This window comes from Xiphophorus hellerii, chromosome 4 (genome assembly GCF_003331165.1).
Source record: "Xiphophorus hellerii strain 12219 chromosome 4, Xiphophorus_hellerii-4.1, whole genome shotgun sequence".
Lineage (NCBI taxonomy): Eukaryota > Metazoa > Chordata > Actinopteri > Cyprinodontiformes > Poeciliidae > Xiphophorus > Xiphophorus hellerii.
Genome location: NC_045675.1, coordinates 19639416 through 19656006, shown reverse-complemented (window position 1 = coordinate 19656006; position 16591 = coordinate 19639416). Strand labels below are relative to the sequence as shown.

The following is a 16591-nucleotide window of genomic DNA, read 5'->3' as shown; positions in this document are numbered from 1 at the left end:
AAGTGAAAACATGTGACAAACTTAGTGATCGACACCAAACACCAAACTTTATCCTAACTTAAGTTGAACATAAGTTAGGACAAAGTTGATATCCAACATATTAAAGTGACCTACAGAACATTAAATATATTTATAGTAAATAACAGTTTATATATATATATATATATATATATATATATATATATATATATATATATATATATATATATATATATATATATATATATATATATATATATATATATATATATATATATATATTTGTTTGTTTGTTTTGTTTATTTATTTATTTTACTTAAATCAGATGCATTTTCTGAAAATGCCTTTCAAACTAATGACACGTTTCAGTTGTGTTTCAGTAAATTGCAGAAACATCTAACAACAAAATCATGTCATCACATGAACTTTTGGTCGTGAAAACATCTTACTTCTTCATGTCTATTTTTTAAAATCTAACAACATTTCTAACAACATTTCAGATTAAGGTGTGTTTTTCTTTTATTAGTTTTATTTTACTACTGATCCTGCAGGCTGTCTAAAACATTGGATAACATTTAATCAAAAGAAAGTCCTGGGCGAGACATAGATGTAAATATATCAGACGTAAACCATGGCGATTAAAGATTCAATAGAGTTGCCGCCATAGACAGCACATGGACGGGATGTGACTGCATGACGTGAACACTGTAGGCTACGTTAGTGTGTGATGCTTATTGTATTACATAACATGAAGCCATTGCCCTTTCAATTAAGACCTGAGATGCGTCATCTCTCCAGTAGGTGGTAGTAGAGTGCAGCTGAACGACCGCTGCTTTGTTACAGCGGAGTGCCAGAGGTCCTCCCGGTCTATTTATCATGTCAGGTTCACATGTGCTGAACCGTCAGCTTTAAATACAATATGCAAGCGTCTGATACATTTTATTTTACGTCTGCACACTTTAGGTCGAAGCTGAACAGGTGTTACAAATAAATGCTATTTATTTGTTTATTTATTTATTCATTCATTCAATAAATAAACAATCTGTTACAGTTTGTTGGTTTACCTTTTGTGCTGTCTGAAGCAAGGATGTGTGTGCGGACAGTGATGTCACTTTAATTTTCTTTTTTTAAAACATGCTCATCCTCATTATTTCCACCGTTTGCCTCTGTAAATACGACCCCGCAGCATTAACGCAGGCCCTTTATTCGCAGTGGGCTCTCCGAGATTAAGAAATCACGCTGTTTCTGCAGATTTCTCAAGCGTTGAGAGCGAAACATTCAGCAGTCGGCTCTTTTGTTCCGAGAGCAGATACAGATTGTGTGTGTGTGTGTGTGTGTGTGTGTATCAGAGAGAGAGAGAGAGGTAAAGAGAGAGAGGGAGAGAGAGAGAGAGAAAGAAAGAAAGAGAGGGAGAGAGAATGGAAGAGAGAAAGAGAGAGAGCAGAAAGAAGAAGAAAAAAAACACACACACAGCCAGCACAGAGGCAGCGTGTAGGATACAGCAGAGTGTGTGAGGAGGAAACAGGCTGTGGGATGCTGACAGACTCTTCATAGATGCTTAAAATGGCGAGAGCGTCTTGGATCCCAGTGAGCCGCTGAGCAGCAGATTGGTTGATTGGAATATGTCGTAGCTGAGACTGGATGTTTGACTTGCATTTTAATTTTGTTTTTGTTTTTTAAACCCGCTGCTTCGCCGCCATTCAACGCTGTATATTTTCACGAGTGCCGGAGTGTTTTCTGTGTTTAAATGGCATCCACACGGCGCCAATGCCTTGTTTCGTGCTCTTTGGGAATCCTTCTAAATGCTTTAATCGGTAAGCCACACACCGCATTGGAACAGGGTGTTTTTGGTCGGATGTGATCACCTTTTGCTACCCGCGTAATGCACGCTGGAAACTGTAATAAGCGTGTTTTGCACGGAGTGTAACCCTGAACTTGACTGCTGTCCTGTTGTACACAATCTGCAAATTTCCGTGTAAAGCTCGGAGCTGAAGCCTGATTTGAGTGATTGTTTTTTTTGAGGGGGGGGGGGGGTTAGCTGATTTGTGAATTTTGCAGAACTTGTCATGGGTAATTTATTTGAGCTAATTCTAAATGAGACTATTAAGGCATCCAGCTCCTTGTTTTGGTGGAAAAACTGACTGATCCATGCTTGAGTTTCGAACCTGTGCTTCTATGTTATATTTATTTGTGCCTTAGCTGCCGATTCTCCAAAATCAGCGCAACCAGAAATATCATTTATGGCACATTTGTCTCTCCTTAAACTTCAAAGTTGTGATTTCTGAGTAGGGTTTTGTTTCATATCAGGGGACTTCAAAAGTAGATGGATTTATTGACCGGTCAGTCGCTAGACCAAACCACCCCGTGGCTGGGTGAAATGACAGTGGTTATTGCTCAGAGAATAGATTAAAAGACTGTGGTTATTGCCTGCTGGGGAGAATATTTGTACAGATTAAATGTCAAGGCTGTCTCTCTACTCCCTTTCAAATTTTCTCCTCCATCCCTTTGTTCGCTATGACAGTCACTTTCTCTCTCTATGTGGGGGCCCCTAATTCAAAAGGCTGGAGAGTGTATTGAGTATTTGCAAAGCATACCACACAGGGACCCACAAAGGGCCCCGCTGGAATCATAGAAGCTACTGGTTCATAACATGTTCGCTCGCTCGGAGGACTGGGAACAAAAACTGTCAGAAACACACACTCAGCTCTGTGATGGATGCAGCTCCAATCTGCTCAGCGCGCTGAAGAAATGAAGCTCTTTCAAGTGCTCGTCTGCCTCAGAGAGTAGATTAGGCTGAGATAAAGGAGGTTTTATGGCATTTTAAGCAGTGTTGATAAAGGAGAAAGAAGCATTATCATTTATATCTCCCTTCCATCTGCTAGGGATAAAAAGTCGGAACAAAAAGGCAGAAAATCACTAAAATGATCTCATGATGAAAAGTTCCAGTCAGTGACTGCTTACTTATGGAAGTGTTTTAGAAATTGCTATTGTAATAATTTCTCATGACTCACCGAACCTCATAATTGTTTCATCTTCCTTCCATCTTCCTAAAAGCACGCTAATCCTGAAATTAAGGTTGGACAGAAGATTTAACTGTATTAATATTGCTTAATTAAGATAATAATGATGATATTTACTCTTCATACTTCATTGTTTTCTGACATCTCAGTGTATCAATTACTCTCCCTGCTAAAGGTGTTCCCAAGTAATGTTTTCCAAGTCTAAGTCACAAGTATTTATAAAGTTTACTTCTGCAACTTTTAGTTGACTATTGTTCAAGTGTTAGACTGACTCTGCTAAGAGCAGGGGAATGAAAGCCCATGCAAATGTCCAAATCTGTTATCTGCATGCAAGACATAAATGACCTATACTAAGAATGTGTCCATCAATTCTGCCTGAGAGTAGTGTTTTGCACTTGTAATACTGCAAACAGTGATATAGCTATGATGACTGAGATTCAATACATTGTGTAGCCCTAATCAGAATCACGTTTTAGGAATGTGCTATTCAGTAATCCACTGATAACAGCATCGTTAATCAGCCAGAAAGCATTGTTTTTCTGTGAAATGATTCAATGTAACAGAATTGTATATAAAAAAGAAAAGCAGAGAAACCATCATCTGGCCTACAGCAGATCAAATCATCACTGTCATTGCTATATCTGTGTGTGTCACATTGCTATCAAAGGACTGCTTGAAAGTGCTATTTGGTAGGACAATATATTTCAAGTGCCATGAATGCACTTGAAATAAGCATGCCAGTATATAGGTAGGAAATAAGGGATTCTTTAGTACTGAAGGACCTCTCATACAAATACATGCAGCTTAAAGTACTGTGCAGAAAAAAAATGCATACATGAAAAGGAACATTAATTAGTCAACCATAACGCCACAAAAATACCATAATATATGTTAAATAGTTGTACAAACTTGTAGGAAATCTTCAAAAGGCAAAAACATATATACTATTGCTAAGAGTAAAAAAAAGACAACACAGTTACAAACAGATTAATATGCTCTGAATTCCTAGTTCAACTGTTTAGGATAACTTTGAATAAGCTGGAAACCTTAAAATAGATACTAGGAGCATTAAAATAATCTAGACAACTGGAGACGACAGCAAGAATAAATGTTTTCTGTATTTATTTGGAACCAAAATTATAAAAAAAATTTATTTTAAAGTCATATGTAAATCTAAAGTAACCTCAAGTGACCTTAACTGCTTGAAAATTGGAGTCATCTATAAGCTGTGACTGGGGCATTCAGCTTAGTTTATAACTGTTAGATTTCTTGCTGTTATATAACTGACTCTACAGAGCATAAATGGTTGGGAAGTAAACAGTGAAGCAGCTGGCCTACTTTATCTCCAGATCATTAACTTTATTCCTCCGCACCCCCATGTTGCGTTATATTAAATTATCTTCGGAACAATCATCTCTGAATATCTACCAGAATAACAGAGCCACAGTGTGAACAATTTAAAGAGCATGTGGCTTAAGATGGGAAGAACACCAGAGTATTGATTAATTATTTATCAAGCGGGAGCCAATAGTGAGAATGTAAGTATCAATATAACATGTATAGCTCCCTTGCAGAAAAAGGATAAACACAGCCCTTTAGCCAGAAATGATTGACTTCATATAAAAGAAATTGAGTTGTTATGTGGCTCATTTTATTAGCTTCTTTAAAGCTGAATGTTATTTGTGGTTTGATTCATGAACTTGAACCTAAAACAGAAGTCCTACTGAACAAGCTGAAAGAAATGCTGATTATGTGGAGGTGGTATTTTCCTTATTTTAAAAGCAGCAATAATTCCGTGTCTCTTCTTTATTGCAATTAAGAGTGGTTCATAGATCAAAATTCACAAAGAAAAGAAACAAAATTAAATTCCTACAAAAAAAACAAATTTTTTTTGATAAAAAAGCTGTAATCACTTTGTAGTATTTGTTCTCATATGGGTGAACCAATCAAAGACATAGAATGACAGAGTCTCAATGAGTATATTAATTAGAAAACTACACAAAACATGCATCGTTTTGAACATAAATTTCATACATTTCTAATTTTGTTGAACTCACTCCTCCAAACACGACATGAGGACCCACCTGGTCTCCAAAACCCAAATTATGCAAGCCTATACTGCCTAAACAAAGACGTAAAGAGCAAAAATTGATTTTTAGCATCTTGATTGATTTAATGAATTCTAACCCCTTTCCATCCACATTTAGTTTTAGTGTAATTTTATAAAAATGTTTCTGTTGCTGGAGGTTTATTTTTCAAACTGGTAAAGAAAAACAAAGCAAGATATTCAAAGTTCAATGACCGATCCGTATGCTGCTTTCATTTCATATTTTTACATTAAGAGATAAATATGTGGAGACTTTTCAGTATTTTGGAAAACCCTCAAACTTTAAAAGAGATTTCAAATTAAAGGAAGTTTGAATGAACAAAATTCTATACATCTTACCTCTAAATTCAAAACGTGGTAGAAATATCTCAAAGCTTTATTGTTGCTTGCATCATCAGGTGGTAAGATATCCTCACACTGCATCCTGTCAGAATCCTGTGGAGTATCTTGATCTCTCAGCTTGGCTCCCTGCCTGCTAACTTCACATGCTTGTAAATTTATGCCTTTTTTCCTCTGAGTGTAGCTTTAAATCTATGTGTCAGATCTCAACACTTATTTCTCAGTAGTAGTTGGTAGGCGCCACCCTGAGCCATACCGAGTCAATCTTTCTCTCGCGTGTTTTTGTCTGCTAATCTGACATTCATGCATTTAATAAAAAGTATTGTATATGTACTGATATATTTGTCCGTATGTACCAAGAATACCCACATTTGTACAGCTTCAAACTGGCATCTTTACAGCTGTGCACCAAATCTCCATCTGCGCACTCCCCCTTTCTCACAATCCCTGGATGTGCATAACGCACAGATGACCGCAACCTTTTTATTGTTTCCTTATCTCATTGGATCTGGGTTATAATTAGCTGTTGTGCTCAGTAATATTTTCTCTGACATTTTCTCCCAGTGCTGTTTGTAACCTTCAAGCCACCCTGATCTCATATTTGCATTAGTCGGTCACTCGGGCAACATGCTTTATTCATCAGGAAAGACAGTGCAGTCACATTTTCCCCGTTAATGGAATATACTCGGAGTTGAGTTGAAAACAAAATCATTAAAAGCCTTTTAATGTGCTTCTAATGAATGGCATGCCTAAACAGCAACATTGTTTTTCCCTTTACTGCAGTAACATCATCTGCTGTCGGTCTTTTAATTTATTGCTATCAAAGAAACACTAAGAATTACATTTTATCTGGAAGTGTTCTGCATCGGTAACAGTCCTCATCGCTTGGGTAAAACAATTAGCCACATGTGCGGCTTCTGTTTGTAATTGGCTGACAGCCTTCTTTGCTTTCTGGACCTCTGAGGCCAGAACCAGGCCATCCAAGGGTTAAATACTTCTCTAACAACACCCCCTTGTTGCTCACTGATGTCTCTGTAGTCTCATGGCCATTTTACTTACCGTGCTCTCTGAGTGGAAAAAAAAGGGAGGAAAGGGACCACATATAGAAAGGACACAGAGCAATCATGAGGGAAGTTTTTTTTTTTTTCTCTCTTAGCAATATTTCTTACATGTGCTCTTCACAGAGGGGCGTGTCAGTGAAAAGGTTGCCTGTTCCTGAGGGGAAGCACTTTTCTTTTGGAATGTTAGTGGATCTGGCCGGAGGTTCTCTATTTTGACCCCGGTGCCTTGCCCCCCCTTCCTCTGCCCTCCCGTAGCCCGTCCCACCAGATTCCAGGGCCTGGGGCAGAGCCTGATGGTGCTTAGTCCATCAGTGGCTGAAACATGATGCCAAGAAGGCGTACTGAGCTGCGTTTTTACAGAACTGAGTCATGCCATACTGTTTACATCCACAAATACACAAAATCAGGTCCCCCATATTATTATAGACTTAAATTGTCATTGCAATTAAATGTACAAGACTGGGAAGTTGCAGTGAGGGTGGCACCTTGTGTTAGCAGCGAGCCGTCTTAATGTTTGTGCAGCTCAAAGTTAATGGGAGAGTTCAGGAACATGGTGCAGAGTGATAAAGATTAGATGTGTGCAAGAATAGCGTGAAGCAATTCAAAGAAAATTCACAATCAAGCTTTTAGCACAATTTATCTAGCAAATCCTAACTTTTAAAGAAAAGCATACAGTACAGACCAAAAGTTTGGACACACCTTCTAATTCAATGGGTTTTCTTTATTTTCATGACTATTTATAAGGCAAGAAATCCCACTTATTAACCTGACAGGGCTCACCTATGAAGTGAAAACCGTTTCAGGTGACTACCTCTTGAAGCTCATCAAGAAAATGCAGAGTGTGTGCAAAGCAGTAATCACAGCAAAAGGTTGCTACTTTGAAGAAACTAGAATATAAGGGGTATTTTCAGTTGTTTTACACTTTTCTGTTTAGTGCATATTTCCACATGTGTTATTCATAGTTTCGATGCCTTCAGTGTGAATCTACAATGTCAATAGTCATGAAAATAAAGGAAACTCATTGAATTAAAAGGTGTGTCCAAACTTTTGGTCTGTACTGTACATGTGAGCATTTAGAACAATAAACATCTCTCAATACATTTTAATATGATTTTGTCAACTTTTGTCAAGCACTATTAAAATGTATTGCATTTTGTTGACAAACTTGAAACTTGGGGTACAATATACTCTCAAACTGTTTTGACCCAGAAAATACATTTTCAAAGTTAAATGACAGCACTACTCAGGTTAAGTCCCCTGTTGCTCAGTGGCGGCAACAAGTGGAGGTAACATTCCCACCTCAGCCAGACAATATTTTATCCAGTCATTATCTACACATGCTTGTCTGTCTGCTTGGATAGTGCCCATCTCCAGAGGTCATTGGGTAGAAGGAGGGTACACCACGGACAGGACGTCAGTCCATCTCAGTGCTACACAGACACACAGCCATGGACACACACTCTAACATATAAGGACAATATAGAAAGAGGAATTAAGTTAACAGTCCCACACATGCACATGGAGAACATGCAAACTCCATGTGGAAAGACCCCAGCTCAGATTTGAAGCCCAGACCTTGTTGCTGCAAGGCAACATTGCACCACCCAATATTTTGCATCTCAAAATTATTTCATGTGTAATTTTATTTAATAATGCAACATTAAGCTTCAGAGTATATGAAGAACTTTCACTTCCGTCATGTCTAGATTTTTTTGTGTCCTTAAATGGATGACACTTTCTTCATTGTCAGCAGTCGTATTGTAACTGCATATCATTTTGATATAATGCTAGTGGAAAGTACTCTAGTAAACCAGAAAAACACTGGATGAAAAATAAGCGTAAAACTGAAATTACATGATGCAAAAATTTTAGTTATGTTACTGTTAGTTTGTGGCTATATTTTGCAAAAAAAAAAAAAAAAAAAGTTTGATTATTGCAGTTTTTGTTTATTTTTGTATACATGTCTTAAAGTAAATTTCTAACACTTGTTTTTGTGTGTGCACGTCTCTTCAGGTGTAGTTTTGGGAGCTGAACTCTCTTTCAAGCTAGAGCCCAGCGACATCATTGCTGTTCAGGAGCAGCCGCTTTTGCTCCACTGCCAGGTGGACGGCATCCCACCCATCACCACGCAGTGGAGGCGCAATGGCCTGCTCCTAGCTCAGGACCGCCATCACGCCACCTTCATCAACGGCTCACTTTTGATCATCCACTTCCAAAAGACCAAGCCCGACGGCTCGTCTGATGAAGGCGACTATGAGTGCATGGCCCAGAACTCTTTTGGGCGAGTGGTGAGCCGTAAAGCCCGAATCCAGGCAGCCAGTAAGTAGCTTTGTCAATGTGAGGGTGTGTGTTTTGTGTGGCTCATTTTGTTCATTCGTGGAAACAAACCAGATGCCTGTTACCCGCTTAACCTGGCCATTGCCTTCCTGTGCAGTTCCGCTAAAAAAAAAAAAAGAAGTAGAAGATGTGAACGATGACGTAGTTTCAGTAACGGAAGTGGAGGACGTGAACGAAGAAGTTCAGTTCGTTGGTCATGCTTCCAAATACTGAATGAACATTAACAGCAGCCTCGTTTCTTACCGGAGGATGGTTGTTGTTTTTAGCGTATGCAGTTTCCGGTTAGCTTCTTAGCCTCGAACTGGTGCATCAGGCTACATGTCACAGGCAAATGTTAGCAATCGGATAAAATTTCTGAACACCCGGAAGTACTAGGTTACGTTGAACTACTTTGCATTTTCAATTTTGATCCAAATCTTTTCTTTAAATTTCATCCCATTCTGTGTTCCTAGTAAACAGTGAAATGGTTTGTGTAGATCATTATTGTTATATATAAAAAAAAAAAATCAAAGCTGATTTCTGTAAATTTGAAGATTGTCTCAAGTACTGTCACGTTAGACCAGTCCCAGTTAACTTGAGTACTGCTGTGCATGAACATGTTTTTAATATGTCTAGCTGTCTAATTTAATGAACTTTCTGATGCTGGTGCTACGTGGAAATGTAAACCTCTGACTGAAGCATTAACAAGAACTCATGCTGAGGCTCTCCAGACTGCTTTGTAAGAGTGAAATAAGCTGTAGCAACTTAACAACCCACTCACTGGTACAGGCATCAAGATGCATTTTCGCCAACCTAACAACCAAAGTCCTTATTAGAAAATATTCAAGATCCTCATTAAGTTCAAAGCTTTTGTTGCCATGGTTCGTCTTTACCTCATTTCTATCAGATCATTGTAAGACAATCTGACGCTCAGTCCGCCTGGTTTGTCTACCATATCGCAGCATGAAGTTCTCGTCCCACTTGAAATCAAAGGCATCAGGGATGCACAATCCACAGCAGCTTAAAGCGATAATGCAGTCTTCCATACTGTGCCAAGTTAAGGCTGTGTTCTCTGAGACAGAAATGGATAAAAGCTCACAGAAGCCTGTTGATTCCTAGACCGTGTGTAGACAGAATACTGCTGTGCCACTGTGGCCAGTATAGCTTTTCAGCTCTGTGGGGTACAGAGGTTAGCATGGATGTCTCTAACAGAGAGGGAAAAGTCACTTTAGCACAACGGTTGGTTCCTGTCAAACAACGTCTAACCTTTAAGACATGAATTTTGAAGTCTTTTTAAAAAATAAAAAAAAAAAGAAATAGAAAAAAATATATTAGGCAACATGAGTCAGATCAATTGGTTGTAGAAAACACGCAGTACGCTTTGTGCGTCAGCAAGTTACAGGCAATGATTATGCTTTTTTTTATAGTAAAGTAAAATGAACCCCTGCTTCAGTTGTATAAAAAGAAAATCTCAAAATAAATTAGTAAATTCTTTCATTGCAGCAATGTTACTAGTCAAGAATAGTGCGAGAAGTGATTTAAAAAAAACAAAAAAAAACGATTTCATAATACTGATTAATTGTAGTCAAATTAATAGTTTGAACTTTTTTGTTTGATTTTTTTTTCATTGTGAGAAAAAATAAGGTTACTTGTCCAGTGGTACCAAAATGTGTTTCCCATGATAAAATTAGATTTTTCACCAATTTTGCTAGTAGTTGAAAGATGGACTAAAACATGATGATAAAGTAGAGATTTTCTGATGCAGTCACCCAGTGTGACATTAATGTCCTTGGCTAGTGATTGAGTTTTGTCAGTGGCTCTGAATGGTGTAATAATTAGACATGAATTTAAGGTGTTGTAATTTAACGTGAAATTGCAGCACATATTTAATCTTTAAAGGTAATATTAAAAGAAACGTTTTTTATATGGTTTGGAGGTGTTAATTAAGAGCTGGGTAGAGTAATAATCTCTCCCTAGGAAAAAAAATTCAACATCTCAGAATTCATGTTGATTTCTCCTTTTATAGTGAGCTTCTGTTTTTTTTTCTTTCTTTTTTTTTGTCTTTGACTTGTATTGTTTGGTGGAGGATTAGTGGAACTCATTCTGACTATTCACCTCTGATATTTTGGACTGTGATACCCTTTCTTTAGTCAAAGCATAGAATGACTAAATTGTTTATGTATAGTTTAACCAAGCACAAGCTAGAAATTTATATTTGTCTTCCAATAATTTGCTCTTTTGTCTCAAAGTTGTGATGCTTTAGAAACCCCTTTTAGTTCTTATAGCTGTCTCTGAATTCCTTATGGAGCTTAATTATAAAGATCATCCATAATTAGCAGAGATAACTTTGCTGCAGAGTTTTCACTAATTGTCTTTTTCCTTCTTTAATTTAAAAAAAAAAAATTCCTCACTTCGTGTTTCATACTTGCACCTGTTCCGATTTTTATTTATGTTACCAAGTTGATTATGCTCAAATGTGCTGGATTGTAAAATTGCAAGTCCTTATTATAGAATGTTGCATGAGCTTTGTGTCTTTTTTTTCTTCCTGATTTTAAAATTAAAAAAGAAATATGTTTGACAGGTGTTTCTTCTGAAAGACAAGCATGCTTTAATGTATTTGGCCTTGTCTTTTTGAGGGCTATTTACTGTGTTTTACTTTCTCCCAGAACAAAGCTCTGACTTGTATCACTGTGATGCGGTGTGTGGTGCAATTTACCAAAGCCCCTTTATACCACACCCAGTGAATAAAGCCTCCGTCGGACCCTTCACACCATCACCCTCTTTAAATTTCACTTTTCATTTGCTTGACAACCATTTGTGGAGGTTCGCTGTTGGTGGCTGGTGTTGGACAGACTCCCTGCTGCCCATATAAATCAGTAGTCGGTCTGAGAAACTTTTTTTTTTTCCTCCATCCAAAGGTTATCTCTTTTATGGTGGGTTCCTCTTGCTGCGTGTCTCTCCCTGTCTTCCTCACTTCCTCTATTACTTCCTCCTTAGCTCGGGTTCAGGAAGCTCTTTATCATTCACATGAATGACAAGGCCCGTACAGTGGACCCAGCCGATGTCCTTCCCTCCCCCATAGCAAACACTGCGTCACCAGGCAACGCACCATGACAGCTTGTTGTAGCAGTAGAAAAGCATCCCTTAGCTACATGTCTTATTTTTTTGGAGAGATTTCACAGAACACATAGTGTCAGCATTTTTTAATTAGATAAATTGCATTGAGATAATGAAGGTGGTTTTATCAATGTGGCTTTTATGGATTAAATAAAGACCCTGCGATCCATGCAGATTGAAATAAGTGACCAATAAGTATCGTATTTGAGTCAATTAAGTCCCCTAAAGGTGTACCTTTTAGTATAGGATGCTTCCAGGAATGATAGCACTCAAAGATGTCACATCTGACTTCTTAAAGCTCTGCGGATGGTTTATCATGAGTAGAAAGTGAAAGTGATTTGTGTGGCACTGATGTCAGATTACGTGGCAGGACCTGTTTTGTGGTGAGCTCCATCTATCTCTCTCCGACCGCTTTCACACTATCCTGCCTCGAAAATTACTGGAGCGACATCCCTGCCATCTCCTTTTATCGTTCTTTTTCTCCCAGCCTGTTGAAGTCCACCCTCAATCTAATATCCCTCAATCCCTTGTTTACCACCCTCGTTGCTCACAAAGGAGCAAATTGTCTCTCCTGTCGTGTTAATTAACCAAATATAGTAATGACATTTGAAAATGGATGGATGTTTACTTGAATGTAATTAGTTTTTCTTCTTTATTCTCACATGGTTTGGATTATGCTCAGGCATGCATGAAGTAATACCCACTATATTTTGTTTTTGTTTTGTTTTTGTTAAGCAGAAGTGTTTCTTTTTTTCCTACACAGTTAAAAATACCATCCTTGTTTCATTTTCCTTTCTCTCATCATTCCTCTCATTGGTATTCCTGTCCTGTAAGCATCACAGGATGTCGGTACACATGGACACGGTTTATGGTTCCCCTGTTCCTCGCATAGGTCTGGTATGCGTGCTGATTTTGACTCACAATGGTCCGCCATGATGAAGTCAATGCTCCATCTGTCTGTCTGACTCAGATGGATTCAAAAAGGCTTTTTCTTTAATAGATATTTTTTGTTTTGTACCAAGGAGGCAGAGCATGAAAGCTCTTCTGTAGAAGAAGTCACAAATATGCTGCCACAGAATGCACAAAGATGTTTTTATTGCTTTTTGTGAAATGCCACAAAAGAAAATTGGTAAATGAAGGTGCCATCTACAGCAGTGCACCCCAAACTAATGTATGAATGATTGATAATAATGAGACACAGGATCTTGACCAACTCAATTGTTTTTTGTTTTTTTTTATCATTGGTGTGTTGTAGAATAGATTGCAGGAAAGCAAAGGCAGGTAAATTGAGAGGTAGTGAAAATATGACTTTGGAAAGGTCTCTTATTTGTTCATAGTAAGTCCTTTCTATATTTACTTTTAATCCTTGATATTCGGCATGGACTCTGCTATCTACTCTGCAGCTCATTTAAATTGAATAATTTCAGTTTTTTACTATCCTTCATTTTGATTTTCAGTATCTTGTCTTGGTTTTAAGTGATAGGAGGATGGAGTATGACAAGGATAGGACACATGACACTTTGTCTGTAGTAATGTACACACTGATCCAGTGAAGGAATTGCTAAGATAAATGACAAAGCTCTCAGTAAGCCATTCTATGTATCCTCCAACTTTCACCTATGGCAGTGAGATGGATTATGACTAAAACAAAACAGTCCCAGATTGCAACTGCAGAAATGGACTCAGGCTTAACGATAAGTTAAGGAGTTTGATCCTTTTGGCGGAGCTAAAAGTAGAGCTGTGTCTGCTCCACGTCGAAAGAAGTTACTGGAGCATTTGATCATGGTAATGCCTGTGGATGCATCTCTAGAGATTTTTTAAAATCATATCCACTTACTAAATAGGATAGAAAAGCAGACTTGGACTCACTGAGTAGACTACACATTGCCACTTGTCTAAAAATGTGTTGGACTGTACCATAATAAATTTTACAGAGCTACCTTTATAGAGGGAAGTCTAGACTTATGTCCTGGACTTGTTGCCTAGCAAAAAACCAAAAGGCTGGGTTGATTGGTGGTTGGGAGGACAAGTGGATGGATGGGGTAAAAATGCTCCATTGCTGCACTTGGCTAACTACCCACCCAGGTTTTTGTGTCTCTACCTTAACAATACTGAGCCATGTTCCAGAAAATGAGGTATAGCAAGCAGCAATAACTGCTTGCTATACTAAGCAGTTATTTCATTGCATCCTCAATAACGGTTTACTTTCAGGCTAAACTTTCTGATTTAAAGGCTACGGTTTTGAATGGTGTCAAGTTTAGAGCAATGGAAATCCTATTTTCTGTAAAGATGCATTTTGTCCTCTGGGGGTTATTTCATTGTCAAGAAGCTGAGTAAACTGCTGCTCTGAACCCTTCATGACAGTTCTTGATATTTTCATTGACGAATGCTCAAAGTTGTCTAACTCTCCTGTGGGAAAGAAGCCCTGTGAATCTCAATTATTCTTGAGGATGACACATCATTGACCTTGGAGCTGTGGAAAATCACCAAGGGATCTCAGACTGCAGTCTTATTGTCTTAGACTGCCATATGTCTTCATGTGGCAGAGTAGAATAGGATGAAATTTAAAGCAGGGCTTCAGAGAGATTTTCTAAGCTACGGTAATTACAATTTGAGTCACTTTATGCAGTTAATTGCTAATCAAATATTAAAATGAAAAGCATTCATCACTAATGATGTTTTATTAGAAAAGTAATATTGCTGCATATTGGATGACAGAAAGAGATCTGTTCTGGCTTGAATTGATTTGCATGAATTCCAGTCAACTTATTTCCCATAAATCATCAGCATAATCAACAAAACAGTTACACATGGGCTGCTTATTTGCTGAAAGTGTGCCAACAAGACTTCCCCTCCGCACAGAAGAAATATATTTCAGTACTCTGTTACTGCCTTCAAAGTGAGACAGTTGATCTGCTGTGTGGAGCAGATTTGGTATTGTGCTCTAAAAATATATCCTCGTGGAAATAGCCTTAAGTAGTGAATAGATCTACAGAGGAGGTAGATGGGAAAAAAAGAGTGATGTAAATATTGAACTTTTTTAATGCATGCATCATGCATTAATTTCTATACATTGTTTCCATCTATGAGTGTATTCTCTAGGCTGTATAATGACAAATAGTACTTGTAAACTCAGGTTGATCTTTCCAAAAGGGAAACCTGAAGCGCATTTTGTGCGAGAGGAAAAAAAATCAGTCAGTGCTTGATATGCAGACTGCTGGCATTCACAAACTTTGACCTTTCTTTTTTTTCCAACTGTGAGTACTTTCTTAGCAGCTGCTTTTCTAAAATGTATCTAGGATGCAGCTGATCATTAACACGGTTAACCTATAATCACTTTTTTAATATCCAAAGCAGTCTTATTTTTTTGAATGAACAAGAATAACAATTAAGTGACTTTCTTGTTGGTCTCATGAAATGTCTAAGTGGATTTATCTTGGGTATTTGTGTAAACACCGCTGTTCCTAGCACTTGTTTGTCCAAACCGGGACACTGATTTTGAATCTCATCAGTTTTTTTTCCCAGCTAAATAAAGTAAAAAAAAAAACAAAAAACCCCACAGTTTTAAAGTTTAGATATTGTAAAACTTTATTGCATATACTTTCTGTATCCTTGGAAGTTAAATAAAATAAAACAATTACAGTATGTAAGCCAAATATTGAGTTGTAAAAAAGTCAAGATCAGCCTGCTTTTCTGCTGGTTGTGTGGAATCTGTTGTTAAGGTCTCTGTTGGTCTCCAGACCACCCTAGCAATCCTCAAACAAACAAATGAATAGGGGGCCAAAAATTCCTTCTGCCTCCTTTTAGGGCTCAAGGGAGAAATTCCAGAGTAATAGAGGTGAGAGGTGAAAGGAGACGGAGCAGAGTCCAGACCAAAGGTTAGCCGAGGCAGACTCAAGTCCAAATGAGTTTTTTTTTTTTCTTCCTTTGCCCTGTCCTCATTAAAACTACATCCTCAGATTTTAACCAACACACACTGTGCTAATGTGAAGTTTAGGTTCAAGTTAAACAAACCAACATGCCTTTCATTATTAGACCTTTCAGCTAACGAAACAAGCAATAGTTGTGGTCTTTTGTCCTCGGTGTGTATGTTGGTGTTCCAGTGACTGCAGGCTTGACTCGGCTGGATCTTGCCTCTGCCCCGTCACTGCGCTTCACTACACTTAACAGAGGCTTTATAGCCAGACTGCGCAGTTAAAACACTTTACAGGGTTTGCGGCGTCCACCAATAAAAGCCCAAAAACTCCCTCTTCCTGTCCGCTCGTTGGTGTAAATTTTGTTTTCTATGTGTGAAAACGTGAAAAGGGGCAGAGAGGTGAAGCCACTGGTAGATGTTTTTTCCAAACACAGTCACATGCACACACAAACGCATGCCACAGGGCCTCTCAGTCCAGTTCTCCACAATATTTAAACGGGGATCAGGAAATCCTTCCGCCAATAAGCAAAAGAGACTGAGACAAAAGGCTACATAGTGATGGGCAGGCAGCAGCTTTGGGCCTCTGCCATCTCTTCCCCCACTCAGCTGCATGCGTGTTTGTGTGTTTTGGGGGTACCTCTCGCCTCGGTGCAGCTCTCATTGTGCAACTTGGGGTGGTGAAGTGGCTGGGAACGGGCAGGGGCTGCGTGTTCAGCCTGTGGTAGTTCTGCTTTGT

General features: G+C 38.3%; 1 protein-coding gene across 1 annotated transcript in view; it reads left to right on the top strand.

Moving 5' to 3' along the window:
* The first annotated feature begins 1416 nt into the window (after positions 1–1416).
* The window catches only part of igdcc3 (immunoglobulin superfamily, DCC subclass, member 3), a 70254-nt gene continuing 55079 nt past the window's right edge, over positions 1417–16591 (top strand). Inside the window, exons 1-2 of the mRNA XM_032561299.1 lie at positions 1417–1793; positions 8520–8825. Coding sequence (XP_032417190.1) covers positions 1727–1793; positions 8520–8825 — 373 coding nt within the window. The 5' untranslated portion in view covers positions 1417–1726. The remainder of the gene's footprint in view (positions 1794–8519; positions 8826–16591) is intronic.